A 25,307-nucleotide genomic window follows, 5' to 3' on the forward strand; every position below is an offset into this window, starting at 1 on the left:
ATAGTATAGTGTAGTGTAGTATCATGTAGTATAGTATAGTGTTGTATCATATAGTATAGTATAGTATAGTACAGTGGTGTATCATGTAGTATAGTATAGTGTTGTATCATATAGTATAGTGTAGTATCATATAGTATAGTACATTGTAGTATCATATAGTATAGTATAGTGGTGTATCATATTGTATAGTATTTTATAGTATAGTATCACATAGTATAGTATAGCATAGCATCATATCATATTGTACAGTAAAGTATCATGTTGTATTGTATAGTATAGCGTTGTATCATATTGTATAGTAAAGTATCATATTGTATAGTATAGTATAGCATAGTGTTGTATCACATAGTATAGTATAGTGTGGTATCATATAGTATAGTGTAGTATCATATAGTATAGTATAGTGGTGTATCGTGTAGTATTGTATAGTGTTGTATCACATAGTATAGTATAGTGTTGTATCATATTGTACAGCATAGTGTTGTATCATATAGTATAGTATAGTGTTGTATCATATTGTATAGTATAGTACTGTGTCATATTGTGTAGTATAGTATCATATTGTATAGTATAGCATAGTGTTGTATCATATAGTATAGTATAGTGTTGTATCATATTGTATAGTATAGAACTGTGTCATATCGTGTAGTATAGTATCATATTGTATAGTATAGAACTGTGTCACATTGTGTAGTATAGTATAGTGTTGTATCATATAGTAGAGTCAAGTGTTGTATCATATAGTATAGTATAGTATCACATAGTATAGTATAGTATCATATAGTATAGTATAGTGTTGTATCACATAGTATAGTACCATATAGTATAGTGTTATATCATATTGGATAGTATTTTATAGTATAGTATATAGTATATATAGTGTTGTATCATATTGTATAGTATTTTATAGTATAGTATCATATAGTATAGTATAGCATCATATCATATTGTACAGTAAAGTATCATGTTGTATTGTATAGTATAGTATAGTGTTGTATCATATTGTATAGTAAAGTATCATATTGTATAGTATAATATAGTATAGTGTAGTATTATATAGTATAGTGTAGTATCATATAACATAGTATAGTATCATATAGTATAGTATAGTGTTGTATCATATTGTATAGTATAATATAGTATAGTGTAGTATCATATAGTATAGTATCATATAGTATAGTATAGTACCATATAGTATAATATAGTGTTGTATCATATTGTATAGTATTTTATAGTATAGTATCATATAGTATAGTGTTGCATCACATAGTATGGTGTTGTATCACATAGTATAGCATCATATAGTATAGTATAGTGTAGTATCATATAGTATAGTATCATATAGTATAGTATAGTATCATATAGTATAGTGTTGTATAGTGTAGTCTTACCTGTGCGATTCTGCATTTCAGCTCAGCTCTCTCCAGTTCCCAGGCACATCTGTCCTTAGTGTACTGCAGCTGTAGCTCGCACCTCTTCGACTCCTCTCTCTTCACCTCTAGCTGCACCTCCTCCACTACAGTCTTCAGATCCAACAAAATCCTTCTGTTCTCCCCGCCCTGAGAATCAACACAGCAAAACAGAGTTAGCTGTAGTTGGTGACCCACAATACATACATTCAGAAACAAAAAAAACAAAATCGTAGTGCAACAAGTAGTGAACCAGATGTATCATCTAAAACTTAGAATAAAATATCTCCCTGTGCTGAAGTGTGAAATTATTTCAATTAGGCCTACTTGTATCTCAGCAACTTGTCTTAAAAGTATCTCCTTCTCTCGTATCCATTCTTCCTTGTCCTGTCCGTGGCGTTTCTTAAAGTGTTCAAACTTATTTTTCAGGCGGGAGTGATGAGTCCCTGGATCTTGCGCCCGAACTTGTCCCCGAGGAAGCTCCGGTGATGTTCCGACCGTTCCAGGATGAGACTGTTCGTAGAACTGAGTGACTGTTGGCGGGGACGAGAACGTCCTGAACGGGCTGCGACTCTTCCCTCTGTCCCTCTCTCTTTCTCTTTCCAGAAGCGAGCAGGGAACGAATTCCCAGTCCTGCGCTGGCACGTACCCGCCGCCGCAGCCGCCGCCTCCTCCACTACGCAAATCTGACCCATTTCCGAACGCAGCATTCCACATTTCTCAACGTGCAGAGACAAACAAACACAAACTGATGACAGCCTTCGGTTGACCGGTGCCTTCGGTTGTAGTTGCAGCAGCAGCAGCATAATTATCCGAAGCCGGCGATTTCCCCGGCGGTGTCCGTGTCTCTCAACGCTGAACCAGCAGCAGTTCCAGCCGATGCAGCGATGTGCGTATTTGTCCCTTCCATGTCACCGCGCTGCGCCAAGGTCAACAATCGGTCATTATGCTGTGGAACTCTACTGATGCTATCTGGATTTATTATCCAAACTTATGTAGGTTGTTCATTATTCCTACATTGAAAAGTATAGTAAAAGGCTACGGCTTTCGCCTAGGCTACCGCCCTGTACAGTGCACCGTGTGGGTGAAGAACACCCAGTAGGTTGTTGTTACGTGGACAGGACGAGTACCCAATAATACACATAGCCCACTGATGTAAGAGCTGAGGACTATTTTTACACCCTGTAACCACGCATATCCTTTTACTCAATAACCCCACTGTGTGCCGTAGACTACTAAGTAACGGAACCGGGAGTAGGTCGCGCGGGAAGCCACCCGGTTGAAGAGGTATTAATCACGTCTGTTTACTACCGGGACCACTGTGTCGCGTGCTCTAAATAAGTTGTGACTGCGGAATGTGACTCAAGTGGTAGACTAAGGCTATCCAAACGGGTTGTGACCGGGACCATAGCGATAAATGTGTTCAGCTCGCTGGTTATAGCCTAATAACCTAACGGTTGTTTATTGGCTTCACACGCAGAATCAGAAGCCAAATGTTGCACAGCCTGTCAATGCGCGCGCGCACACACACAGACACACACACACACACACACACACAGTAGCCAAGCCAAACACTGGAACCACGTTTCTGCATTCGCAGTTAGTTTGCATCCTATTTTAATAGAAGGCTGTGCTCCGTTATTTCACAAGACCCTTCATTGCCTTCAGATCTCTGAATAGATTCGGGACATCTGAAAACATCTTACCTGTTATGCAATGTCCAGCTGTGTAATATCTTATTAAAGATCTCCAAAAACACCAAAATAAGCTATCCAGAAAAACTGGTCTTTCTGGTCAATTGTTAATGAAAATCAGAGTGGTCCCTAAATCCAACGGAAATAACCGTCTTGGTCAGAGCTCTCTATATCTTTTCCTGATGCCTTTTTTGCATTGGCCAACTCGACCAGACGAGCCACGAAAGCCCCGCGTACTTCTCCCTCACAGCTGGTCTTAATACCGTTTATGACGTCATATCCCCACCGCCGGATGAGAATCGCCGTGTGTTCCCGCCCCGCCCCCCCCCCCCCCCCCCCCCCCCCCCTCTCAGTGGCCAGTATAATTTACGGGATAAACAATTCCATATCCAGCACAAATCAAATGTTATTGGTCATGCGCACATATTTTATCAGATGTTATCGCAGTTGTAGCGAAATGCGTATGTTTTCTAGGTCCAACAGTGCGGTAACACCTAACAAAAACACAGCAATACACCCCAAACATATCAGAACGAGCAGTGGCATGTATGTTCCGTATATGATGGTGTGTATATACACATTATGACAGTATAGGAATAGAAAAGGAGTGTTCAGCAGTAGTTATATAGGAGGAGCCTTGACTAGAATACAATATATATATATATATATGTAGCAGTATAACTTTAGACCGTCCCCTCGCCCATACCCTGGCGCAAACCAGGGACCCTCTGCACACATCAACAACAATCACCCACGAAGCATGGTACCCATCGCTCCACAAAAGTGACGTCACCGATTGAAACGCTATTTAGCGCGCACCACCGCTAACTAAGCTAGCCGTTTCACATCCGTTATATACATGTATATAATATATACATGTATATATATATATATATATGTATGAAGTGGGTAAAACAGTATATAAACATTATTAAAGTGACCAATGTTCAATGACTATGTACATTGAGCAGCATTTACTGGTTTTCATGTAGTTTATTTAGCAAAAGTTTATTACTTACTTATTTAAAACTCTGCATTGTTGGTTAAGGACTCATAAGTAAGTATTTCACAGTACTCCAGGCTCTGTTGATGGATTAGGTGTCCCTAACACTGCTCTACTCCAGGTTAATGCTCTGTTGATGGATTAGGTGTCCCTAACACTGTTATACTCCAGGCTCTGTCGATGGATTAGGTGTCCCTAACACTGCTCTACTCCAGGTTAATGCTCTGTTGATGGATTAGGTGTCCCTAACACTGATATAATCCAGGCTCTGTCGATGGATTAGGTGTCCCTAACACTGCTCTACTCCAGGTTAATGCTCTGTTGATGGATTAGGTGTCCCTAACACTGCTCTACTCCAGGCTCTGTTGATGGATTAGGTGTCCCTAACACTGTTATACTCCAGGCTCTGTTGATGGATTAGGTGTCCCTAACACTGTTATACTCCAGGCTCTGTTGATGGATTAGGTGTCCCTAACACTGTTATACTCCAGGCTCTGTTGATGGATTAGGTGTCCCTAACACTGTTATACTCCAGGTTAATGCTCTGTTGATGGATTAGGTGTCCCTAACACTGCTCTACTCCAGGCTCTGTTGATGGATTAGGTGTCCCTAACACTGTTATACTCCAGGCTCTGTTGATGGATTAGGTGTCCCTAACACTGCTCTACTCCAGGTTAATGCTCTGTTGATGGATTAGGTGTCCCTAACACTGCTCTACTCCAGGCTCTGTTGATGGATTAGGTGTCCCTAACACTGTTATACTCCAGGCTCTGTTGATGGATTAGGTGTCCCTAACACTGCTCTACTCCAGGTTAATGCTCTGTTGATGGATTAGGTGTCCCTAACACTGCTATACTGTACATGCATGGACACTATACATAGGTAGGTACTGTGTGGGTTTACAGACTGGGACTCCTATTCACCCACAGCACACGGTTGTTCCTTCCTGCCTTTTGCATCAGAGTTCTGGGGGACCTCTGAAATAAGGTTAGATGAGAGACCATTCACTGTTAACCTTGTCTACTCACCTAATAATATACGGTGTCTCAGCCCCAGAGGTGTGTGGTCTCCTCCAGTGTCTCAGCCCCAGAGGTGTGTGGTCTTCTCCAGTGTCTCAGCCCCAGAGGTGTGTGGTCTTCTCCAGTGTCTCAGCCCCAGAGGCGTGTTGTCTTCTCCAGTGTCTCAGCCCCAGAGGTGTGTGGTCTCCTCCAGTGTCTCAGCCCCAGAGGTGTGTTATCTTCTCCAGTGTCTCAGCCCCAGAGGCGTGTGGTCTTCTCCAGTGTCTCAGCCCCAGAGGTGTGTGGTCTTCTCCAGTGTCTCAGCCCCAGAGGTGTGTGGTGTCTTCTCCAGTGTCTCAGCCCCAGAGGTGTGGTGTCTCCTACAGTGTCTCAGCCCCAGAGGTGTGTGGTCTTCTCCAGTGTCTCAGCCCCAGAGGTGTGTGGTCTTCTCCAGACTCTCAGCTCCAGAGGTGTGTGGTCTTCTCCAGTGTCTCAGCCCCAGAGGTGTGGTGTCTCCTCCAGTGTCTCAGCCCCAGAGGTGTGTGGTCTCTTCCAGTGTCTCAGCCCCAGAGGTGTGTGGTCTTCTCCAGTGTCTCAGCCCCAGAGGTGTGTGGTCTCCTCCAGTGTCTCAGCCCCAGAGGTGTGTGGTCTTCTCCAGTGTCTCAGCCCCAGAGGTGTGTGGTCTTCAGTGTCTCAGCCCCAGAGGTGTGGTGTCTTCTCCAGTGTCTCAGCCCCAGAGGTGTGTGGTCTTCTCCAGTGTCTCAGCCCCAGAGGCGTGTTGTCTTCTTCAGGCTCTCAACCCCAGAGGTGTGTGGTCTCCTCCAGTGTCTCAGCCCCAGAGGTGTGTGGTCTTCTCCAGTGTCTCAGCCCCAGAGGTGTGTGGTCTTCTCCAGTGTCTCAGCCCCAGAGGTGTGTGGTCTCCTCCAGTGTCTCAGCCCCAGAGGTGTGTGGTCTTCTACAGTGTCTCAGCCCCAGAGGTGTGTTGTCTTCTACAGTGTCTCAGCCCCAGAGGTGTGTGGTCTCCTCCAGTGTCTCAGCCCCAGAGGTGTGTGGTCTTCTCCAGTGTCTCAGCCCCAGAGGTGTGTGGTCTCCTCCAGACTCTCAGCCCCAGAGGTGTGTTGTCTTCTACAGTGTGTCAGTCCCAGAGGTGTGTTGTCTTCTCCAGTGTCTCAGCCCCAGAGGTGTGTTGTCTTCTTCAGGCTCTCAGCCCCAGAGGTGTGTTGTCTTCTCCAGTGTCTCAGCCCCAGAAGTGTGTGGTTTCCTCCAGTGTCTCAGCCCCAGATGTGTGTGGTCTTCTCCAGTGTCTCAGCCCCAGAGGTGTGTGGTCTCCTCCAGTGTCTCAGCCCCAGAGGTGTGTGGTCTCCTCCAGTGTCTCAGCCCCAGAGGTGTGTGGTCTCCTCCAGTGTCTCAGCCCCAGAGGTGTGTGGTCTCCTCCAGTGTCTCAGCCCCAGAGGTGTGTGGTCTCCTCCAGTGTCTCAGCCCCAGAGGTGTGTGGTCTTCTCCAGTGTCTCAGCCCCAGAGGTGTGTGGTCTCCTCCAGTGTCTCAGCCCCAGAGGTGTGTGGTCTCCTCCAGTGTCTCAGCCCCAGAGGTGTGTGGTCTCCTCCAGTGTCTCAGCCCCAGAGGTGTGTGGTCTCCTCCAGTGTCTCAGCCCCAGAGGTGTGTGGTCTTCTACAGTGTCTCAGCCCCAGAGGTGTGTTGTCTTCTACAGTGTCTCAGCCCCAGAGGTGTGTGGTCTCCTCCAGTGTCTCAGCCCCAGAGGTGTGTGGTCTTCTCCAGTGTCTCAGCCCCAGAGGTGTGTGGTCTCCTCCAGACTCTCAGCCCCAGAGGTGTGTTGTCTTCTACAGTGTGTCAGTCCCAGAGGTGTGTTGTCTTCTCCAGTGTCTCAGCCCCAGAGGTGTGTTGTCTTCTTCAGGCTCTCAGCCCCAGAGGTGTGTTGTCTTCTCCAGTGTCTCAGCCCCAGAAGTGTGTGGTCTCCTCCAGTGTCTCAGCCCCAGATGTGTGTGGTCTTCTCCAGTGTCTCAGCCCCAGAGGTGTGTGGTCTCCTCCAGTGTCTCAGCCCCAGAGGTGTGTGGTCTCCTCCAGTGTCTCAGCCCCAGAGGTGTGTGGTCTCCTCCAGTGTCTCAGCCCCAGAGGTGTGTGGTCTCCTCCAGTGTCTCAGCCCCAGAGGTGTGTGGTCTCCTCCAGTGTCTCAGCCCCAGAGGTGTGTGGTCTTCTCCAGTGTCTCAGCCCCAGAGGTGTGTTGTCTTCTCCAGTGTCTCAGCCCCAGAGGTGTGTGGTCTTCTACAGTGTCTCAGTCCCAGAGGTGTGTGGTCTTCTCCAGTGTCTCAGCCCCAGAGGTGTGTGGTCTCCTCCAGTGTGTGTTGAAAGCTTGTAAATAGTAACTGCTGAAACGTGGAATAGTGTCCCGTATCACTTGTGACCTTAGATGGGAATATTCCAAAATAAAAATAAAATAAATAAATAAAAATATGACTAAACAAATATATGTGTCTATGTCAAAGTGAGACGGACGTTACAGGACGAAGAAGAGAGTGAAGAGGAAGACGAGTTTGAAGATGGTGGTGTAGGAGAGTGAAGAGAACAGGACGAGGATGAGGATGAGCAGAATGATGGGTTGAAACATCTAGGTGGGATTAATAAGGACGGCAAAGGAGGACGAGTCAGGAAAACAGAATGGTAGAAAGACAGGAAGAGAGAACAGATTAAAAGCAGGTTAAACAATACTGACATTCACACCAAATAGAGGCCTGTCCTACAGTAGATGTAATACTGACATTCAGACCAAATAGAGGCCTGTCCTACAGTAGATACTGACATTCACACCAAATAGAGGCCTGTCCCACAGTAGATGTAATACTGACATTCAGACCAAATAGAGGCCTGTCCTACAGTATATGTAATACTGACATTCAGACCAAATAGAGGCCTGTCTTACAGTAGATGTAATACTGACATTCCGACCAAATAGAGGCCTGTCCCACAGTAGATGTAATACTGACATTCACACCAAATAGAGGCCTGTCCTACAGTAGATGTAATACTGACATTCAGACCAAATAGAGGCCTGTCCTACAGTAGATGTAATACTGACATTCAGACCAAATAGAGGCCTGTCCTACAGTAGATACTGACATGTCCACAATGCATACTAAACAATGGAACTATTACCGGCCAACGGAAACCCTGGTGTGCTTCTAACTCTGTTCAACTTACAGACAGTGGTTCCTCCTCCTCTTTGTCCTCTGGCTTGGGAACATCCAGTCTGTCTATAAAACCCTGCAGCTCCTTCCTGAAGGCCTTCATCTGAGCGGTGATCCTGTACAACAACTCGTGCTCCCGGACGGTGCTCCCTTCCTCCTCGTAAAGCTCCCCGTTGGAGACCATATAGACCCGGGCCTCGGCCATGATGGTGCCGGTGTCTGCTATCAGCCTGTCGACGGTCCGGCCCAGCCGCTCTGCTTCTATACGGATGTCTACCATCTGCTGCCGGTCCTTCAGGCTGCGGGGGAGGAAACGGCCCTCGGGGGAGTAGAGGGTGCGGGTTGGGGTCAGGCACCGGATGTTACGCACCTGGATTGGTAGGGAGACGGGATAACCTTAGCGTGTATTTAATACACAAAGCATTATGGGTCACTGTGGCGGTACACGACGCTGTATCACCTCGTCCGAGTCGCTCTCCCCTCCGATGGGGCCTTCTCGTTTACGGTGGGGTGGGAAGCGCGATGAGGTGGAGGCGTCATCTCCTCCGTCACTCTCTGCGTCACTTTCCCGGGGGCTGGCCCTGATGCCCAGGTGTGACGCCAGGTCGTAGCGCTGCATGTTGGACAGCAGGACCCGGTTCTCGTACTGCATCTGCATCACCTGTAGAGGTAAGGAGACAGAATAGCATTATGTTAGCGTCAGAGATGATTAGAATTATGTTAGCAACAGAGAGGATTAGCATTATGTTAGCATCAGAGATGATTAGCATTATGTTAGCATCAGAGATGATTAGCATTATGTTAGCGTCAGAGATGGATAGCATTATGTTAGCTTCAGAGATGGATAGCTTTATGTTAGCTTCAGAGATGGATAGCATTATGTTAGCGTCAGAGATGGATAGCATTATGTTAGCGTCAGAGATGGATAGCTTTATGTTAGCGTCAGAGATGGATAGCATTATGTTAGCGTCAGAGATGGATAGCATTATGTAAGCGTCAGAGACAGGATAGCATTATGTTAGCTTCAGAGATGGAAACCATTATGTTAGTGTCAGAGATTATTAGCATTATGTTAGCATCAGAGATGGATAGCATTATGTTAGCGTCAGAGATGGATAGCATTATGTTAGCATCAACTGTCAGCTTCATTTCATGTCAATCAATTCAGGAAAGTCAACTGAAATTCCACTTCCAATGTGTTCTCACAGAGAAGCATGGAGGGAAATTGGAATTCCAGGTAATGACATGAATGGAAGAAATTAAAATGGAAGTGACCGCTAGAAACCCCCACAGAGCATCGTGGGTAGTGTAGTCCATCACGCTGCCTCACCTTGCCACTCAGCTCGTTGATCTGCAGCCTGGCAGCCTTTAGCTCCTCCTGCAGGACCTCCACCTTGGCCCGGTCTGCAGCCGCCCCGGCGCCACCTCCTCCACCCCCGGCGCCGTGCCTGGAGCCCTCCTTGTACTTCAGCTTGTTCAGCTCCCCCGTCACCTAAAAGACAGATTTAGTAGTGGGGGGGGGGGGGGGGGGGGGGGGGGGGGAGTTCTGCCCTCAACTACGCTGAGTAAAACTACCTTAGCTTAAATCAGGCCTTCTCCTAGGAGATACATGGTAAACCTTATGAGACCAGGTGTCCTTCCCATAGGAGATACATGGTAAACCTTATGAGACCAGGTGTCCTTCCCCTAGGAGATACATGGTAAACCTTATGAGACCAGGTGTCCTTCCTCTAGGAGGTACATGGTAAACCTTATGAGACCAGGTGTCCTTCCCCCAGGAGATACATGGTAAACATTATGAGACCAGGTGTCCTTCCTCTAGGATATACATGGTAAACCTTATGAGACCAGGTGTCCTTCCCATAGGAGGTACATGGTAAACCTTATGAGACCAGGTGTCCTTCCTCTAGGAGATACATGGTAAACATTATGAGACCAGGTGTCCTTCCCCTAGGAGATACATGGTAAACCTTATGAGACCAGGTGTCCTTCCCCTAGGAGGTACATGGTAAACCTTATGAGACCAGGGGTCCTTCCCCCAGGAGATACATGATAAACATTATGAGACCAGGTGTCCTTCCCCTAGGAGATACATGGTAAACCTTATGAGACCAGGTGTCCTTCCCCTAGGAGGTACATGGTAAACCTTATGAGACCAGGGGTCCTTCCCCCAGGAGATACATGATAAACATTATGAGACCAGGTGTCCTTCCTCTAGGAGGTACATGGTAAACCTTATGAGACCAGGTGTCCTTCCCCTAGGAGATACATGGTAAACCTTATGAGACCAGGTGTCCTTCCTCTAGGAGATACATGGTAAACCTTATGAGACCAGGTGTCCTTCCCCCAGGAGATACATGGTAAACCTTATGAGACCAGGTGTCCTTCCCCCAAGAGGTACATGGTAAACCTTATGATACCAGGTGTCCTTCCCCCAAGAGGTACATGGTAAACCTTATGAGACCAGGTGTCCTTCCCCCAAGAGGTACATGGTAAACCTTATGAGACCAGGTGTCCTTCCCCCAAGAGGTACATGGTAAACCTTATGAGACCAGGTGTCCTTCCCCTAGGAGATGCATGGTAAACCTTATGAGACCAGGTGTCCTTCCTCTAGGAGGTACATGGTAAACCTTATGAGACCAGGTGTCCTTCCCCCAGGAGATACATGATAAACATTACGAGACCAGGTGTCCTTCCCCTAGGAGATACATGGTAAACCTTATGAGACCAGGTGTCCTTCCCCTAGGAGGTACATGGTAAACCTTATGAGACCAGGGGTCCTTCCCCCAGGAGATACATGATAAACATTATGAGACCAGGTGTCCTTCCTCTAGGAGGTACATGGTAAACCTTATGAGACCAGGTGTCCTTCCCCTAGGAGATACATGGTAAACCTTATGAGACCAGGTGTCCTTCCTCTAGGAGATACATGGTAAACCTTATGAGACCAGGTGTCCTTCCCCCAGGAGGTACATGGTAAACCTTATGAGACCAGGTGTCCTTCCCCCAAGAGGTACATGGTAAACCTTATGAGACCAGGTGTCCTTCCCCCAAGAGGTACATGGTAAACCTTATGAGACCAGGTGTCCTTCCCCCAAGAGGTACATGGTAAACCTTATGAGACCAGGTGTCCTTCCCCCAAGAGGTACATGGTAAACCTTACGAGACCAGGTGTCCTTCCCCCAAGAGGTACATGGTAAACCTTATGAGACCAGGTGTCCTTCCCCCAAGAGGTACATGGTAAACCTTATGAGACCAGGTGTCCTTCCTCTAGGAGGTACATGGTAAACCTTATGAGACCAGGTGTCCTTCCCCCAGGAGGTACATGGTAAACCTTATGAGACCAGGTGTCCTTCCCCCAGGAGATACATGGTAAACCTTATGAGACCAGGTGTCCTTCCCCCAGGAGGTACATGGTAAACCTTATGAGACCAGGTGTCCTTCCCCCAGGAGGTACATGGTAAACCTTATGAGACCAGGTGTCCTTCCCCCAGGAGGTACATGGTAAACCTTATGAGACCAGGTGTCCTTCCCCCAGGAGATACATGGTAAACATTATGAGACCAGGTGTCCTTCCCCCAGGAGATACATGGTAAACATTATGAGACCAGGTGTCCTTCCCCCAGGAGATACATGGTAAACCTTATGAGACCAGGTGTCCTTCCCCCAGGAGATACATGGTAAACCTTATGAGTGGCCATTTGACCTGACGATACGTTGCTACGAGGGGGTGTTGAGAGAGAGAGCTAAATGTGATCAGTAACGACAAATACTCTACTATATGACTCACACGTAGAATGTAAACACCTGCTTTCCAAATGGCACCCTAATTCCCTATATAGCACACTAGTTTCAACCAAAGCCCTTTGGTCCCGGATCTAAAGTAGTGCACTATATAGGGAATAGGGTGCAATTTGGGACTAACACTGTTGTTCTCCTCTACATCCTGCAGTAGTAAGTAGTGCACTATATAGGGAATAGGGTGCCATTTGGGAGCCACCTTGTTGTTGTCCTCCTCTGCGTCCTGTAGGTTCCTCCTAAGTAGCTCTGCCTCGTCCTCCACCAGCTGTAGCTGCTGTCTCAGCTCCCTGAGTTCCTCTCCCTGCTCCCTGCTGCAGCCATGCTCAGCCGAGCCTCCTGCCACCTCATCCCTGGCAATGCATCAATCAACACGTAAATCAATCAATACATCAATCAATCAATACATCAATCAACACATCAATCAATACATCAATCAATCAATACATAAATCAATACATACATCAATCAATACAGAAATCAATACAGCAATCAATCAATACATCAATCAACACATCAATCAATAAATATATCAATACATCAATCAATCAACACATCAATCAATACATCAATCAATCAACACATCAATCAACACATCAATCAATACATCAATCAATCAACACATCAATCAATACATACATCAATCAACACATCAATCAACACATCAATCAATACATCAATCAATACATAAATCAATACATCAATCAATGCATCAATAAACACGTCAATCAACACATCAATCAATCAATACATCAATCAACACATCAATCAATCAACACATCAATCAATACATCAATCAATACATCAATCAACACATCAATCAATACATCAATCAATCAATACATAAATCAATACATACATCAATCAATACAGAAATCAATACAGCAATCAATCAATACATCAATCAACACATCAATCAATAAATATATCAATACATCAATCAATCAACACATCAATCAACACATCAATCAATACATCAATCAATCAACACATCAATCAACACATCAATCAATACATCAATCAATCAACACATCAATCAATCAACACATCAATCAATACATCAATCAACACATCAATCAATACATCAATCAATCAACACATCAATCAATACATCAATCAATACATCAATCAATACATCAATCAATCAACACATCAATCAATACATCAATCAATCAACACATCAATCAATACATCAATCAATCAACACATCAATCAATACATCGATCAATCAACACATCAATCAATACATCAATCAATACATCAATCAATCAACACATCAATCAATAAATATATCAATCAATACATCAATCAATACATCAATCAACACATCAATCAATACATCAATCAATACATCAATCAATACATCAATCAATCAACACATCAATCAATACATTAATCAATACATCAATCAACCAATAAATCAATCAATTCATCAATCACTCAATACATCAATAAATACATTGATCAATCAATACATAAATCTATGCATCAATCAATCAAATGTATCTTGTTTATTTACAAAGACATGGAGATCTGAGAGGATTTGATTGGTATAAGCAAGATGGTGAAACTTCTATCTAGCCTATCAGAGAGCAGGGTGGAGCTACTACCATATTGCTGACACCTGTCAAATCCTCTCAGTGCATCAAGTCTATAGGGTTTAGGGTTTAGGGGTCCATTGGGCCTACCTGTCTCTCATGTCCTCCAGTTCAGCCTTCAGTCCTCTATTCTCCACCTCCAGCTCTACGATCTTCCTCCCCAGGATGTTGGCTTCCTCCTCCACCAGTCTCAGTCTCAGTTTCAGCTCTGACTCCCGGGTGGTGGCTGGTCCTCCAGCCTCTCCCTTGGGCCCAGGGCTGTCCACATCCCCGTAGAAAGAGCGGTACTTCTGCAGCTCGTGTTCCAGCCGGTCCTTCTCCTTGTCAATTTTAGCCATTTTTTTCCTCATTAAAACGGCTTCCTCCTTGATGAAGGCTAGCTGGCATTTCAGATCTTCGTTGTCCTCCTGAGGAGAGAAGAAGAATGAAGAAGATATGTTTTGGTCTTGTCTCTCATCATTATAGTTTGACGAATAACGATGATGCCGTACCTCTATTGGAGTCTGTGGAATCCTTTTCTCCTTCTGAACATCCCTGCCTCCTCTCCTCTTCAGTGACAGCTGCAGAGGATAAAGATTACATCACACCAACAGCCCACCTGTTACCTGTTGTACGTGACTGGTGGAATCTGTTGTGGACAGTTCAATGTGCTTTACAGACCTACTGTCGATCATTAAAACACAACTCTCAGAACCTCTTAACTAACAAGCTTGTGATGAGTAACCAGGACCCTGTGTTAACTCCCTGAGCTATAACGTCTTCGGCTTTAGCTCGGCAGGCTAACACAGTGTTGTGGCACACAGGAGACCTGGGTTTGAACACAGACGGTCACATGACACTGCAGAACCTTACCCTTCTTGACAGCATCACCCCCTTCTCCAGCTGGTTGTGCAGGGCCTGTTCGGTCACTTCCACCTAACCCTAACCCTAACCCACCACCCAAACCCTCCCCTGTCTACCCCTAACCCCCCCCCCCCCCCCCCCCCACGTCCACCTCACCCTTTCCCTCCCCCTCATCACCTCCTTGGCCTTCTCCAGTTGGTTTTGCAGGGCCTGTTTGGTCACCTCCACCTCTATCAGCTTTTGCCTTAGTTTCTCGTTCTCCTCCTCCGTCTTCGTCCTTTTCTCCTCCACATTCTCCAACTCATGATGCAGACGCACTGACACATCCTTCGCTACCTAGGGGGGGGGGGGTGATAGGGAGGGGCAGAGAGACAGGGAGGGAGAGGGAGAGAGACAGGGAGGTAGAGGCAGAGAGACAGGGAGGGAGAGGGAGAGAGACAGGGAGGGAGGGGAAGCGACACAGGGAGGGAGGGGGAGAGAGACAGGGAGGGAGGGGCAGAGATACAGGGAGGGAGGGGCAGAGAGACAGGGAGGGAGAGGGAAGGGGAGAGGGAGAAAGACAGGGAGGGAGAGGGAGAGGGAGAGAGACAGGGAGAGAGATGGGCCATGGTCTATTAGTATACATGGTCTATTAGTATACATCACATATGTCAGAGTCAAGGCCCGCGGGCCACATCCGGCCCGCAAGAAGGTTTTTTACGGCCCCTGGGATGATCTTGATTTATTATTAGAACCGGCCCGCAGCAAGCCGGCAGCCCGCAGATCTTTTACACGCACCAATACTACATTTCCCACAATGCAAAGGTGACGCACCGAGCAGTAGGCTGCTTCATTTCAATATTTATTGGCACAGCAGTCGTCAGCATCACAGTAAAATTAACTTTCAGATACCCATCAAAAATGGCAAAACGGAAGGTGGATACTGAGAACCGGGGGTTTCAAACAAGGTGGGAGTCGGAGTATATGTTCACGAAGGTAGCTGGAAAACCTGTGTGTCTTCTGTGTGGAGAAAGTGTGGCGGTACTGAAAGAGTATAATCTGAGACGACATTATGAAACGAAACACGCGGACAAAAACAAGAATATGGACATGGAACAAAGGCTACAAAAGGCAGAGGAATTAAAACGAGGCCTCAAATCTCGACAGGCTCTGTTCAAAAAAGCCAAATCACAAGGCCAGGCTGCTGTCAAGGCCAGTTTTATTTTGGCAGAAGAGATCGCTAAATCAGCCCGGCCATTTACGGAGGGGGATTTCATCAAAAACTGCATGATTAAAGTTTGTGACGAAGTTTGCCCAGAAAAAAGGCAACTCTTTTTAAATGTGAGTCTGAGCAGAAACACCATTGCCGAGAGAGTAGACCAGTTGTCCATCAATCTAAAAGAGCAGCTTGTGAAAAAGGGAAAAGATTTTATTGCATATTCCTTGGCTGTGGATGAGAGCACCGACATTTCTGACATTGCCCAGTTGTCAATTTTCATCCGCGGAGTGGACTCCAACCTAAGCGTGACAGAGGAGTTTTTGGCTTTACGTCCTATGCATGGCACAACTACGGGGCATGATTTGTATGAAGAGGTGTCAAGATGTGTAAATGAGATGGAGCTGCCTTGGGAAAAACTCGTGGGTTTGACAACCGACGGAGCACCTGCGATGTGTGGACACAGGAGCGGACTGGTGGCGAAGATACGGGAAAAGATGCAAGAGGAAAACGCGACAGGTGAGCTGACAGCTTATCATTGTATCATACACCAGGAAGCGTTGTGCGGTAAAGCCTTGAAAATGGAGCATGTAATGAGCATCATCACGCGCACAGTTAACTTTATCAGAGCCAAAGGTTTGAATCACCGCCAGTTCAAGGCATTTCTGACGGAGTTAGAAACGGAGCATGGTGATTTGCCTTATCACACAGAGGTGCGATGGCTAAGCCAGGGAAAGGTGCTTCAAAGATGTTTCGAGCTTCGTGAGGAGATTTGTCTGTTCTTGGACAGCAAAGGGAAAGACACAACACAACTCCGAGACGAAATGTTTCTGTGTGAAATGGCTTTTCTGTGTGACATTACGAGTCATCTGAATGCAATAAACTTGCAGCTGCAGGGTCGGGATCGTGTCATCTCTGATATGTACAGTACAGTGAAGGCATTTAAAACCAAACTGACTCTGTGGGAGACGCAGATGCGGAAAGAAAATTTGAGCCACTTTCCCAGCTGCCAGACCATGAAAGAGAAGCTCTCTACCAGTGCGTTCCCGAGCACACAGTTGGCTGATAAAATAGGTATGCTTGCCGCTGACTTTCGACGCCGATTTGCTGACTTTGAAGCACAAAAAAGCAGGTTGGAACTGCTCGGTAACCCATTTGCTGTTGACGTGGAAAGCTCACCACCAAACCTCCAAATGGAGTTGATTGACCTCCAATGCAATGATGCACTGAGGGCAAAATATGCGGCAGTGGGTGCTGCGGAGTTCGCCCGTTTCCTCCCCGGCACAATGCCCCAGCTGCGCATCCAGGCTGCTCAAACGTTGTCTATGTTTGGCAGCACATACCTGTGTGAACAACTGTTTTCTTTGATGAACCTGAACAAAACATCACACAGAAGTCGACTTACTGCTGAACACCTCCACTCAATTCTGAGGATTTCTTCAGCTCAGAGCCTTACCCCGAACATTGATGAACTTGTGGAAAAGATGGGACACCACCAAGTATCACCCTCAACCTCAAACAAGTGAACATTACTGTGCAATCACATATTTAGAGTTTTTACTCAGTTCAAGTTTAAAAGTTAAAATTTAATATTTGTTTTCACTGCATGTTACTTCTCCTTAAACAAAGTGTTGTTTTTGATTAATAGATTTTTGCACTTTATTTTTTTGTATTTCAATCCAATTATATTTTAAAAATATTTCAGTTGAGTGGATGATAGAAAATTGCTATTATTGTTTTTTCTTTGAAGTAAATTTAGCCCACTTTTGCTAAAATAGAAAATATAGTCTACTGATGGTGCCTTGAATACCGGTTTCTTTCATTTAATGTTCATGTTATGGGGATATTTATATAAAGGAAATTTGTCTTTTGTGTCTGTTGAAAATTAAAGATTACTGACAGAGCCATAAGAAAATATTGCTTTATTTATCTGATCATATTGTAATATATTTGTTAGGTTTTCAGTAGGTTCAATTAGGTTCACTAGACTATATGCGTCATTTAAAAATTTTTCAATGAACATTCGAACAGTCCGGCCCTCGTCTTGTAGCTGATTTTTTTATTTGGCCCTCCGTCCATTTGACTTTGACACCCCTGGTATACATGGTCTATTAGTATACATGGTCTATTAGTATACATGGTCTATTAGTATACTATTAGTGTACAGTCCATTCTGAAAGTATTCTGACCACTTGACTTTTTCCACATTTTGTTACGTTACAGCCTTGTTCTAAAACTGATTAAAACATTTTTTTTACCCTCACCAATCTACACACAATACCCCATAATGACATCATAATACCCCATAGTGACATCACAATACCCCATTATGACAAAGCAAAAACAAGTTTTTAATAACCCAGAATTATCACATTTACATAAGTATTCAGACCATTTACTCAGTTCTTTGTTGAAGCACCTTTGGCAACGATTACAGCCTTGCTCCCCAAATACAGGTGTGCCAAGAAGACCTTGGGTATGACGCTACAAGCTTGGCACACCTGTATTTGGGGAGTTTCTCCCATTCTTCTCTGCCGATAGGGTTGGATGGGGAGCGTCGCTGCACAGCTATTTTCAGGTCTCTCCAGAGATATTCAATCGGGTTCAAGTCTGGGCTCTGGCTGGGCCACTCAAGGACATTCAGAGACTTGTCCCGAAGCCACTCCTGCATTGTCTTGGCTGTATGCTTAGGGTCGTTGTCCTGTTGGAAGGTGAACCTTCACCCCAGTCTGAGGTCCTGAGTGCTCTGGAGCAGGTTTTCATCAAGGATCTCTCTGTACTTTGCTCCGTTCTTCTTTCCCTCGATCCTGACTAGTCTCCGAGTTCCTGCGACTGAAAAACATCCCCACAGCATGATGCTGCCACCACCATGCTTCTCCGTAGGGATGGTGCCAGGTTTCCTCCAGACGTGACACTTGGCATTCAGGCCAAGGAGTTCAATCTTAGTTTCGTCAGACCAGAGAATCTTTTTTCTCATGGTCTGAGAGTCCTTTAGGTACCTTTTGGCAATTTCTCTAAGCGGGCTGTCGTGTGCCTTTTACTGAGGAGTGGCTTCCGTCTGGCCTCTCTACCATAAAGGCCTGATTGGTGGAGTGCTGAAGAGATGATTGTCCTTCTTGATGGTCCTCCCATCTCCACAGAGGAACTCTGGAGCTCTGTCAGACTGACCATCAGTTTCTTGTTCACTTCCCTGACCAAGGCCCTTCTCCCCCTATTGCTCAGTTTGGCTGGGCGGCCAGCTCTAGGAAGAGTCTTTGTGGCTCTAAATTTCTTCCATTTAAGAATGATGGAGGCCACTGTGTTCTTGGAGACCTTCAATGGTGCAGAAATGTTTAGGTACCCTTCCCCAAGATCTGTGTCTCAACCCAATCTTGTCTCGGAGCTATATAGACAATTCCTTCGACCTCATAGCTTGGTTTTTGCTCTGACATGCACTGTCAACTGTGGGACCTTATATAGACAGGTGTGTGCCTATCCAAATGATGTCCAATCAATTGAATTTACCACAGGTGGACTCCAATCAAGTTGTAGAAACATCTCAAGGATGATCAATGGAAACAGGATGCACCTGAGCTCAATTTCGAGTCTTACAGGAAAGGGTCTGAATACTTGTGCCTGTCGTGTGCCTTTTACTGAGGAGTGGCTTCCGTCTGGCCTCTCTACCATAAAGGCCTGATTGGTGGAGTGCTGAAGAGATGATTGTCCTTCTTGATGGTCCTCCCATCTCCACAGAGGAACTCTGGAGCTCTGTCAGACTGACCATCAGTTTCTTGTTCACTTCCCTGACCAAGGCCCTTCTCCCCCTATTGCTCAGTTTGGCTGGGCGGCCAGCTCTAGGAAGAGTCTTTGTGGCTCTAAATTTCTTCCATTTAAGAATGATGGAGGCCACTGTGTTCTTGGAGACCTTCAATGGTGCAGAAATGTTTAGGTACCCTTCCCCAAGATCTGAATACTTGTGGCTGTCGTGTGCCTTTTACTGAGGAGTGGCTTCCGTCTGGCCTCTCTACCATAAAGGCCTGATTGGTGGAGTGCTGAAGAGATGATTGTCCTTCTTGATGGTCCTCCCATCTCCACAGAGGAACTCTGGAGCTCTGTCAGACTGACCATCAGTTTCTTGTTCACTTCCCTGACCAAGGCCCTTCTCCCCCTATTGCTCAGTTTGGCTGGGCGGCCAGCTCTAGGAAGAGTATATAGACAGGTGTGTGCCTATCCAAATGATGTCCAATCAATTGAATTTACCACAGGTGGACTCCAATCAAGTTGTAGAAACATCTCAAGGATGATCAATGGAAACAGGATGCACCTGAGCTCAATTTCGAGTCTTACAGGAAAGGGTCTGAATACTTGTGTAAATAAGGTATTTCTGTTTTTATTTTTTATAAATTTGACAGGATTTCTTAAAACCTGTTTTCGCTTTGTCATTATGGGATATTGTGATGTCATTATGGGGTATTGTGATGTCATTATGGGGTATTGTGATGTCATTACGGGGTATTGTGATGTCATTATGGGGTATTGTGATGTCATTATGGGGTATTGTGTGTAGATTGATGAGGATTTGTTTTTATTTAATCAATTTTAGAATAAGGTTGTAACGTAACAGAATGTGGAAAAGGTCAAGGGGTCTGAATACTTTCTGAATGCAATGCATATGTAACTGTATAGACACAAGCCTTTTGGGAATAGAATGGCATTTGGATCAAATCAAATTGCATTCATAAAGTCCACAGTTTACAGCAGACACAGTCTAGACAACCTATGAGATATAGAGTCTAGACAACATTACCTTATGACATATAGAGTCTAGACAACATTACCTTCAGGTCACACCTTATGACATATAGAGTCTAGACAACATTACCTTCAGGACACAAACTATAACATATAGAGTCTAGACAACATTACCTTCAGGTCAAACCCTATGACATATAGAGTCTAGACAACATTACCTTCAGGTCACACCCTATGACATATAGAGTCTAGACAACATTACCTTCAGGTCAAACCCTATGACATATAGAGTCTAGACAACATTACCTTCAGGACACACCCTATGACATATAGAGTCTAGACAACATTACCTTCAGGTCAAACCCTATGACATATAGAGTCTAGACAACATTACCTTCAGGACACACCCTATGACATATAGAGTCTAGACAACATTACCTTCATAACACACCCTATGACATATAGAGTCTAGACAACATTACCTTATGACATATAGAGTCTAGACAACATTACCTTATGACAAATAGAGTCTAGACAACATTACCTTCAGGACACAACCTATAACATATAGAGTCTAGACAACATTACCTTCAGGTCAAACCCTATGACATATAGAGTCTAGACAACATTACCTTCAGGACACACCCTATGACATATCGAGTCTAGACAACATTACCTTCAGGTCAAACCCTATGACATATAGAGTCTAGACAACATTACCTTCAGGTCAAACCCTATGACATATAGAGTCTAGACAACATTACCTTATGACAAATAGAGTCTAGACAACATTACCTTCAGGTCACACCCTATGACATATAGAGTCTAGACAACATTACCTTGTGACATATAGAGACTAGACAACATTACCTTGTGACATATAGAGAGAGTCTAGACAACATTACCTTGTGACATATAGAGTCTAGACAACTTCAGGTATTTTAACAAGCCTAACACATTGGTAAATCTAAGCGCAGGCAGTACGTTCATTGGTGTGTTAGAGATATTTTTGCTATTTTCACGATCTCAATTATTGGCGCACTTGCTGGCTTTGGCGCGAAAGGGCTTGGTTTTGATGAATAAACAGGTTGTGGGTGTCTCGAGGCTTGGCCCCTCACTGAAATGCAATGGTTCATTGGATCAGTGTAAAACTTTGCACATACACTGCTGCCATCTAGTGGGCAAAATCTAAATTGCGCCTGTGCTGGAATAATACATTATGGGCCTTTCTCTTATATTTCAGAGATGATGGTACAAAAAAATACCAAAAAACTGTTGTTTTTTTCTTTTACCAGATCTAATGTGTTATATTTTCCTACATTCATTTCACATTTCCACAAACTTCAAAGTGTTTCCTTTCAAATGGTATCAATAATATCCATATCCTTGCTTTAGGTCCTGAGCTACAGGAAGTTAGTTATCCTAGAGTCTAGACAGCGTCTTACCTTCAAGTCTTGCTCCAGGGCCCTCAGTAGCTCTCCGTCTACCTCTCCGGTCTGAGCGAACCGCATCCTCTTCCTCTCCGCCTTCCTCAGACGGTACTGGAGAATCCGGCAGTTCTTATTGGCTCGCTCCAGCTCGCGACGCATGTCCTGCAGCTGGCACGCGTCCTCTTCGTAGAACGTGTCTCTCATCTCGTCCATCTCCGCTCTCATCTCCTCTATCTCAGTCTAATGGGAACGAATGAGAGAGAGAGAGAAAGATGGAGAGGGACACAGCAATTAGAGGAATCAATTCAACATTATATAGGCAACAGCAAAAGTGTTAGGCCCTATAGGGGCACAGGGGCACGTGCCCCTCAGATTTGTGCTGTTTAAATTGGATTTTTTAAAGAATTAATAAAAATGTGTACACATGATTTATTATTATTATTATTTATTTATCTATTTTATTTATCTATTTTATTTATTATTATTATTATTATTATTATTATTTATTTATCTATTTTATTTATCTATTTTATTTATTATTATTATTATTATTTATTTATCTATTTTATTGATTATTATTATTATTATTTATTTATCTATTTTATTTATTTATTATTATTATTATTATTTATTTATCTATTTTATTTATTATTATTATTATTATTTATTTATCTATTTTATTTATTATTATTATTATTATTTATTTATCTATTTTATTTATTTATTATTATTATTATTTATTTATCTATTTTATTTATTATTATTATTATTATTATTATTATTTATTTATCTATTTTATTTATTATTATTATTATTATTATTATTATTATTTATTTATCTATTTTATTTATTATTATTATTATTATTATTATTATTTATTTATCTATTTTATTTATTTATTATTATTATTATTTATTTATCTATTTTATTTATTATTATTATTATTATTATTATTTATTTATCTATTTTATTTATTATTATTATTATTATTATTATTTATTTATCTATTTTATTTATTATTATTATTATTATTATTATTATTATTTATTTATCTATTTTATTTATTTATTATTATTATTATTTATTTATCTATTTTATTTATTATTATTATTATTATTATTATTATTATTTATTTATCTATTTTATTTATTATTATTATTATTATTTATTTATCTATTTTATTTATTATTATTTATTTATCTATTTTATTTATTATTATTATTATTATTTATTTATCTATTTTATTTATTTATTATTATTATTTATCTATTTTATTTAGCTAGCCCAGATCTCCCAACCTCATAACTACCATGTAGCCATTTTCAGGCTATAAAGTTAGAGTAGCTAGCTTGTCTAACTATCTTAGCTGGCATGCCTGCTGGTAAAGGTTGGTAGACTTTAGAAAATCAAGCAATAACTAAATGTACTGAATAAGACTCACATTCCTTTCAATCTTCTACCAAGATTTGAGCAGAGATGCAGAAAAGCATATTTAGTTTCTTTGAAAAAAGAACCACCAGTCAGGAGGATACAGACACAAGAGGTACACATAGATATGCAGAACAAAGACACATTTTGGACATAGAATTAAGCATAATGATTATGGCTCTAGATTGCTGGAAAAAGCTGTTTCAGATGTTTGAAAAATGCAAAATTCTCCAATTTATGGACAGGGGCATAGCCCCTCTCCGGAACCCCCCCAGCCATCCTCATGTACTTTCTGCCCCTCAGATTTTGGGGGTGCATGACGCCCCTGGGTAACAGGTTAAAGCTGCTAAAACATGCTGCTATTTAAACCCATACAGATGTGACAGTGGCAGACATATAGACATACCTTTAGTTCATCGTTTTCATCCTCTAGTTTCTCTATCTCCTCCTGAAATAGCTGGTCGGGCTCAGGTACCGGTTCGGGCTCGTTAACGATGGCCTCAGGAGAGAGATCCGCCGTTTCCATGACCGGCTCCGGGGGAGACGGTGTCTTCGCCTTCATCTTTCCTCCTCCTTTCTTTAAGCTTTTATTCAGGTGAAACTGGATCAGCTCCGACTGCAAACATCCCTCTCTCCAGAAGCCAGGGCCGCAGCCCACACTGCTCTTGCCGGAGCTCTTTTTGTTACCGGTCGCTGTGCTGCTAGCCTCGCCTTCTCCTCCCCTTCCTCTCGGGTTATTGTTCTTCAATTTAGGAGATTTGGATGAACAAGGCTGATCAGAAACAACCCGTGTCGTATCCCCCTTCAAACACGATATATCAGTACAACGCGAGTCTTCAGACGGACTACTGCACTCCTCTGCCGCTCCTCTGCCGCTCCCAGCCGCCGCCGCCGCCCTGGTCAACGTATGGATTTCAGCACCATCGGACTGGACAGGGGCCGCGCCTGCCGCGCTTGCCGCGCCTTTGGAAGAAGAAGACAGTCTGTCTTTGCTGGTTGCCGTGGAGACCGGGGAGCTGCCACGGTTGCCTCTCCCTCCTCCGCACTGCTTTGACGTGATGATCTTTGACGGAGTGCTGCTTTTCGGTGTCTCTTTACATCCAATGTCTTTGCCGCCAGCCGGGGAGGAAGCGCGCTGTTGCTGCTGCTGCTTTCTGTTGCTATTGTCTAGCTGGCTGCGGGAGTCGGCAGCGCCGCCCGAGGCAGGGTTCATGGTGTCATACAGAGAGGATGGACGTTCAGTTCAATAGCCTAGTCTACATCCACATCACATCACCCAGACAGTCCCTTCCTGCGCTGTGTTCTTCTGTCTGAAAAATAATCCAGTGAACACATCGTTATTTTAAGTACGAATGCAAAGAACAAGAAGCCGAGAAGCCGGTGGTGATTTGCTTTCACGCGTTTCTTGAAAGTAGACTCAAGTAGGCTAAACGAGAGGCCACTCTATTTTGAGAGGTGTTTAAATATAGAGCATATTTGAAATTAATATTCTATGTAAAGCGCACCTTCATAACAACACTGGCCCAATCCACCCACAATAAGGTTGCAGTAGAAGTAAACCATCTAAATCCAGCATTTGCATCTCCCAACACCATCAGACTAGGCTACTAGCCGGCACGGCATCTCCCAACACCATCAGACTAGGCTACTAGCCGGCACGGCATCTCCCAACACCATCAGACTAGGCTACTAGCCGGCACGGCATCTCCCAACACCATCAGACTAGGCTACTAGCCGGCACGGCATCTCCCAACACCATCAGACTAGGCTACTAGCCGGCACGGCATCTCCCAACACCATCAGACTAGGCTACTAGCCGGCACGGCATCTCCCAACACCATCAGACTAGGCTACTAGCCGGCACGGCATCTCCCAACACCATCAGACTAGGCTACTAGCCGGCACGGCATCTCCCAACACCATCAGACTAGGCTACTAGCCGGCACGGCATCTCCCAACACCATCAGACTAGGCTACTA

At 44.1% G+C, this 25,307-nt stretch overlaps 2 protein-coding genes across 2 annotated transcripts in view; both read right to left on the reverse strand.

The window, feature by feature from the left end:
• LOC139405572 (uncharacterized) overlaps positions 1-2,493 on the reverse strand; it is a 48,949-nt gene extending 46,456 nt beyond the window's left edge. The window contains exons 1-2 of the mRNA XM_071147983.1: positions 1,737-2,493; positions 1,392-1,559 (exon numbers count right to left, since the gene is read on the reverse strand). Of these exons, the coding sequence (XP_071004084.1) occupies positions 1,392-1,559; positions 1,737-2,126 (558 nt within the window). The 5' untranslated portion in view covers positions 2,127-2,493. The remainder of the gene's footprint in view (positions 1-1,391; positions 1,560-1,736) is intronic.
• A 4,916-nt stretch (positions 2,494-7,409) lies between these two features.
• LOC139386432 (microtubule cross-linking factor 3-like) lies at positions 7,410-24,541 on the reverse strand. Its single transcript, XM_071132024.1, has 10 exons — positions 23,735-24,541; positions 21,916-22,140; positions 14,722-14,880; positions 14,193-14,261; positions 13,792-14,108; positions 12,306-12,456; positions 9,636-9,797; positions 8,766-8,966; positions 8,319-8,675; positions 7,410-7,728 (listed from the first exon to the last, which is right to left on the reverse strand). Exons 1-10 carry the CDS (start codon positions 24,539-24,541, stop codon positions 7,618-7,620), a joined length of 2,559 nt encoding a protein of 852 aa, XP_070988125.1. The 3' UTR covers positions 7,410-7,617.
• Positions 24,542-25,307: the final 766 nt, after the last annotated feature.

The sequence above is a fragment of the Oncorhynchus clarkii genome, chromosome 3, assembly GCF_045791955.1.
Source record: "Oncorhynchus clarkii lewisi isolate Uvic-CL-2024 chromosome 3, UVic_Ocla_1.0, whole genome shotgun sequence".
In the NCBI taxonomy this organism is placed as follows: Eukaryota; Metazoa; Chordata; class Actinopteri; order Salmoniformes; family Salmonidae; genus Oncorhynchus; species Oncorhynchus clarkii.

Bases quoted from the DNA above. Each gene is read 5' to 3' on its own strand.
- LOC139386432 (XM_071132024.1), bottom strand. From the start codon at position 24,541: ATGAACCCTGCCTCGGGCGGCGCTGCCGACTCCCGCAGCCAGCTAGAC. The intron at 8,676-8,765 runs GTGATACAGCGT...CTACCAATCCAG, and splicing joins GGGAGAGCGACTCGGACGAG to GTGCGTAACATCCGGTGCCT. The intron at 7,729-8,318 runs GTAAGTTGAACA...AATCCCACCTAG, and splicing joins AGGAGGAGGAACCACTGTCT to ATGTTTCAACCCATCATTCT.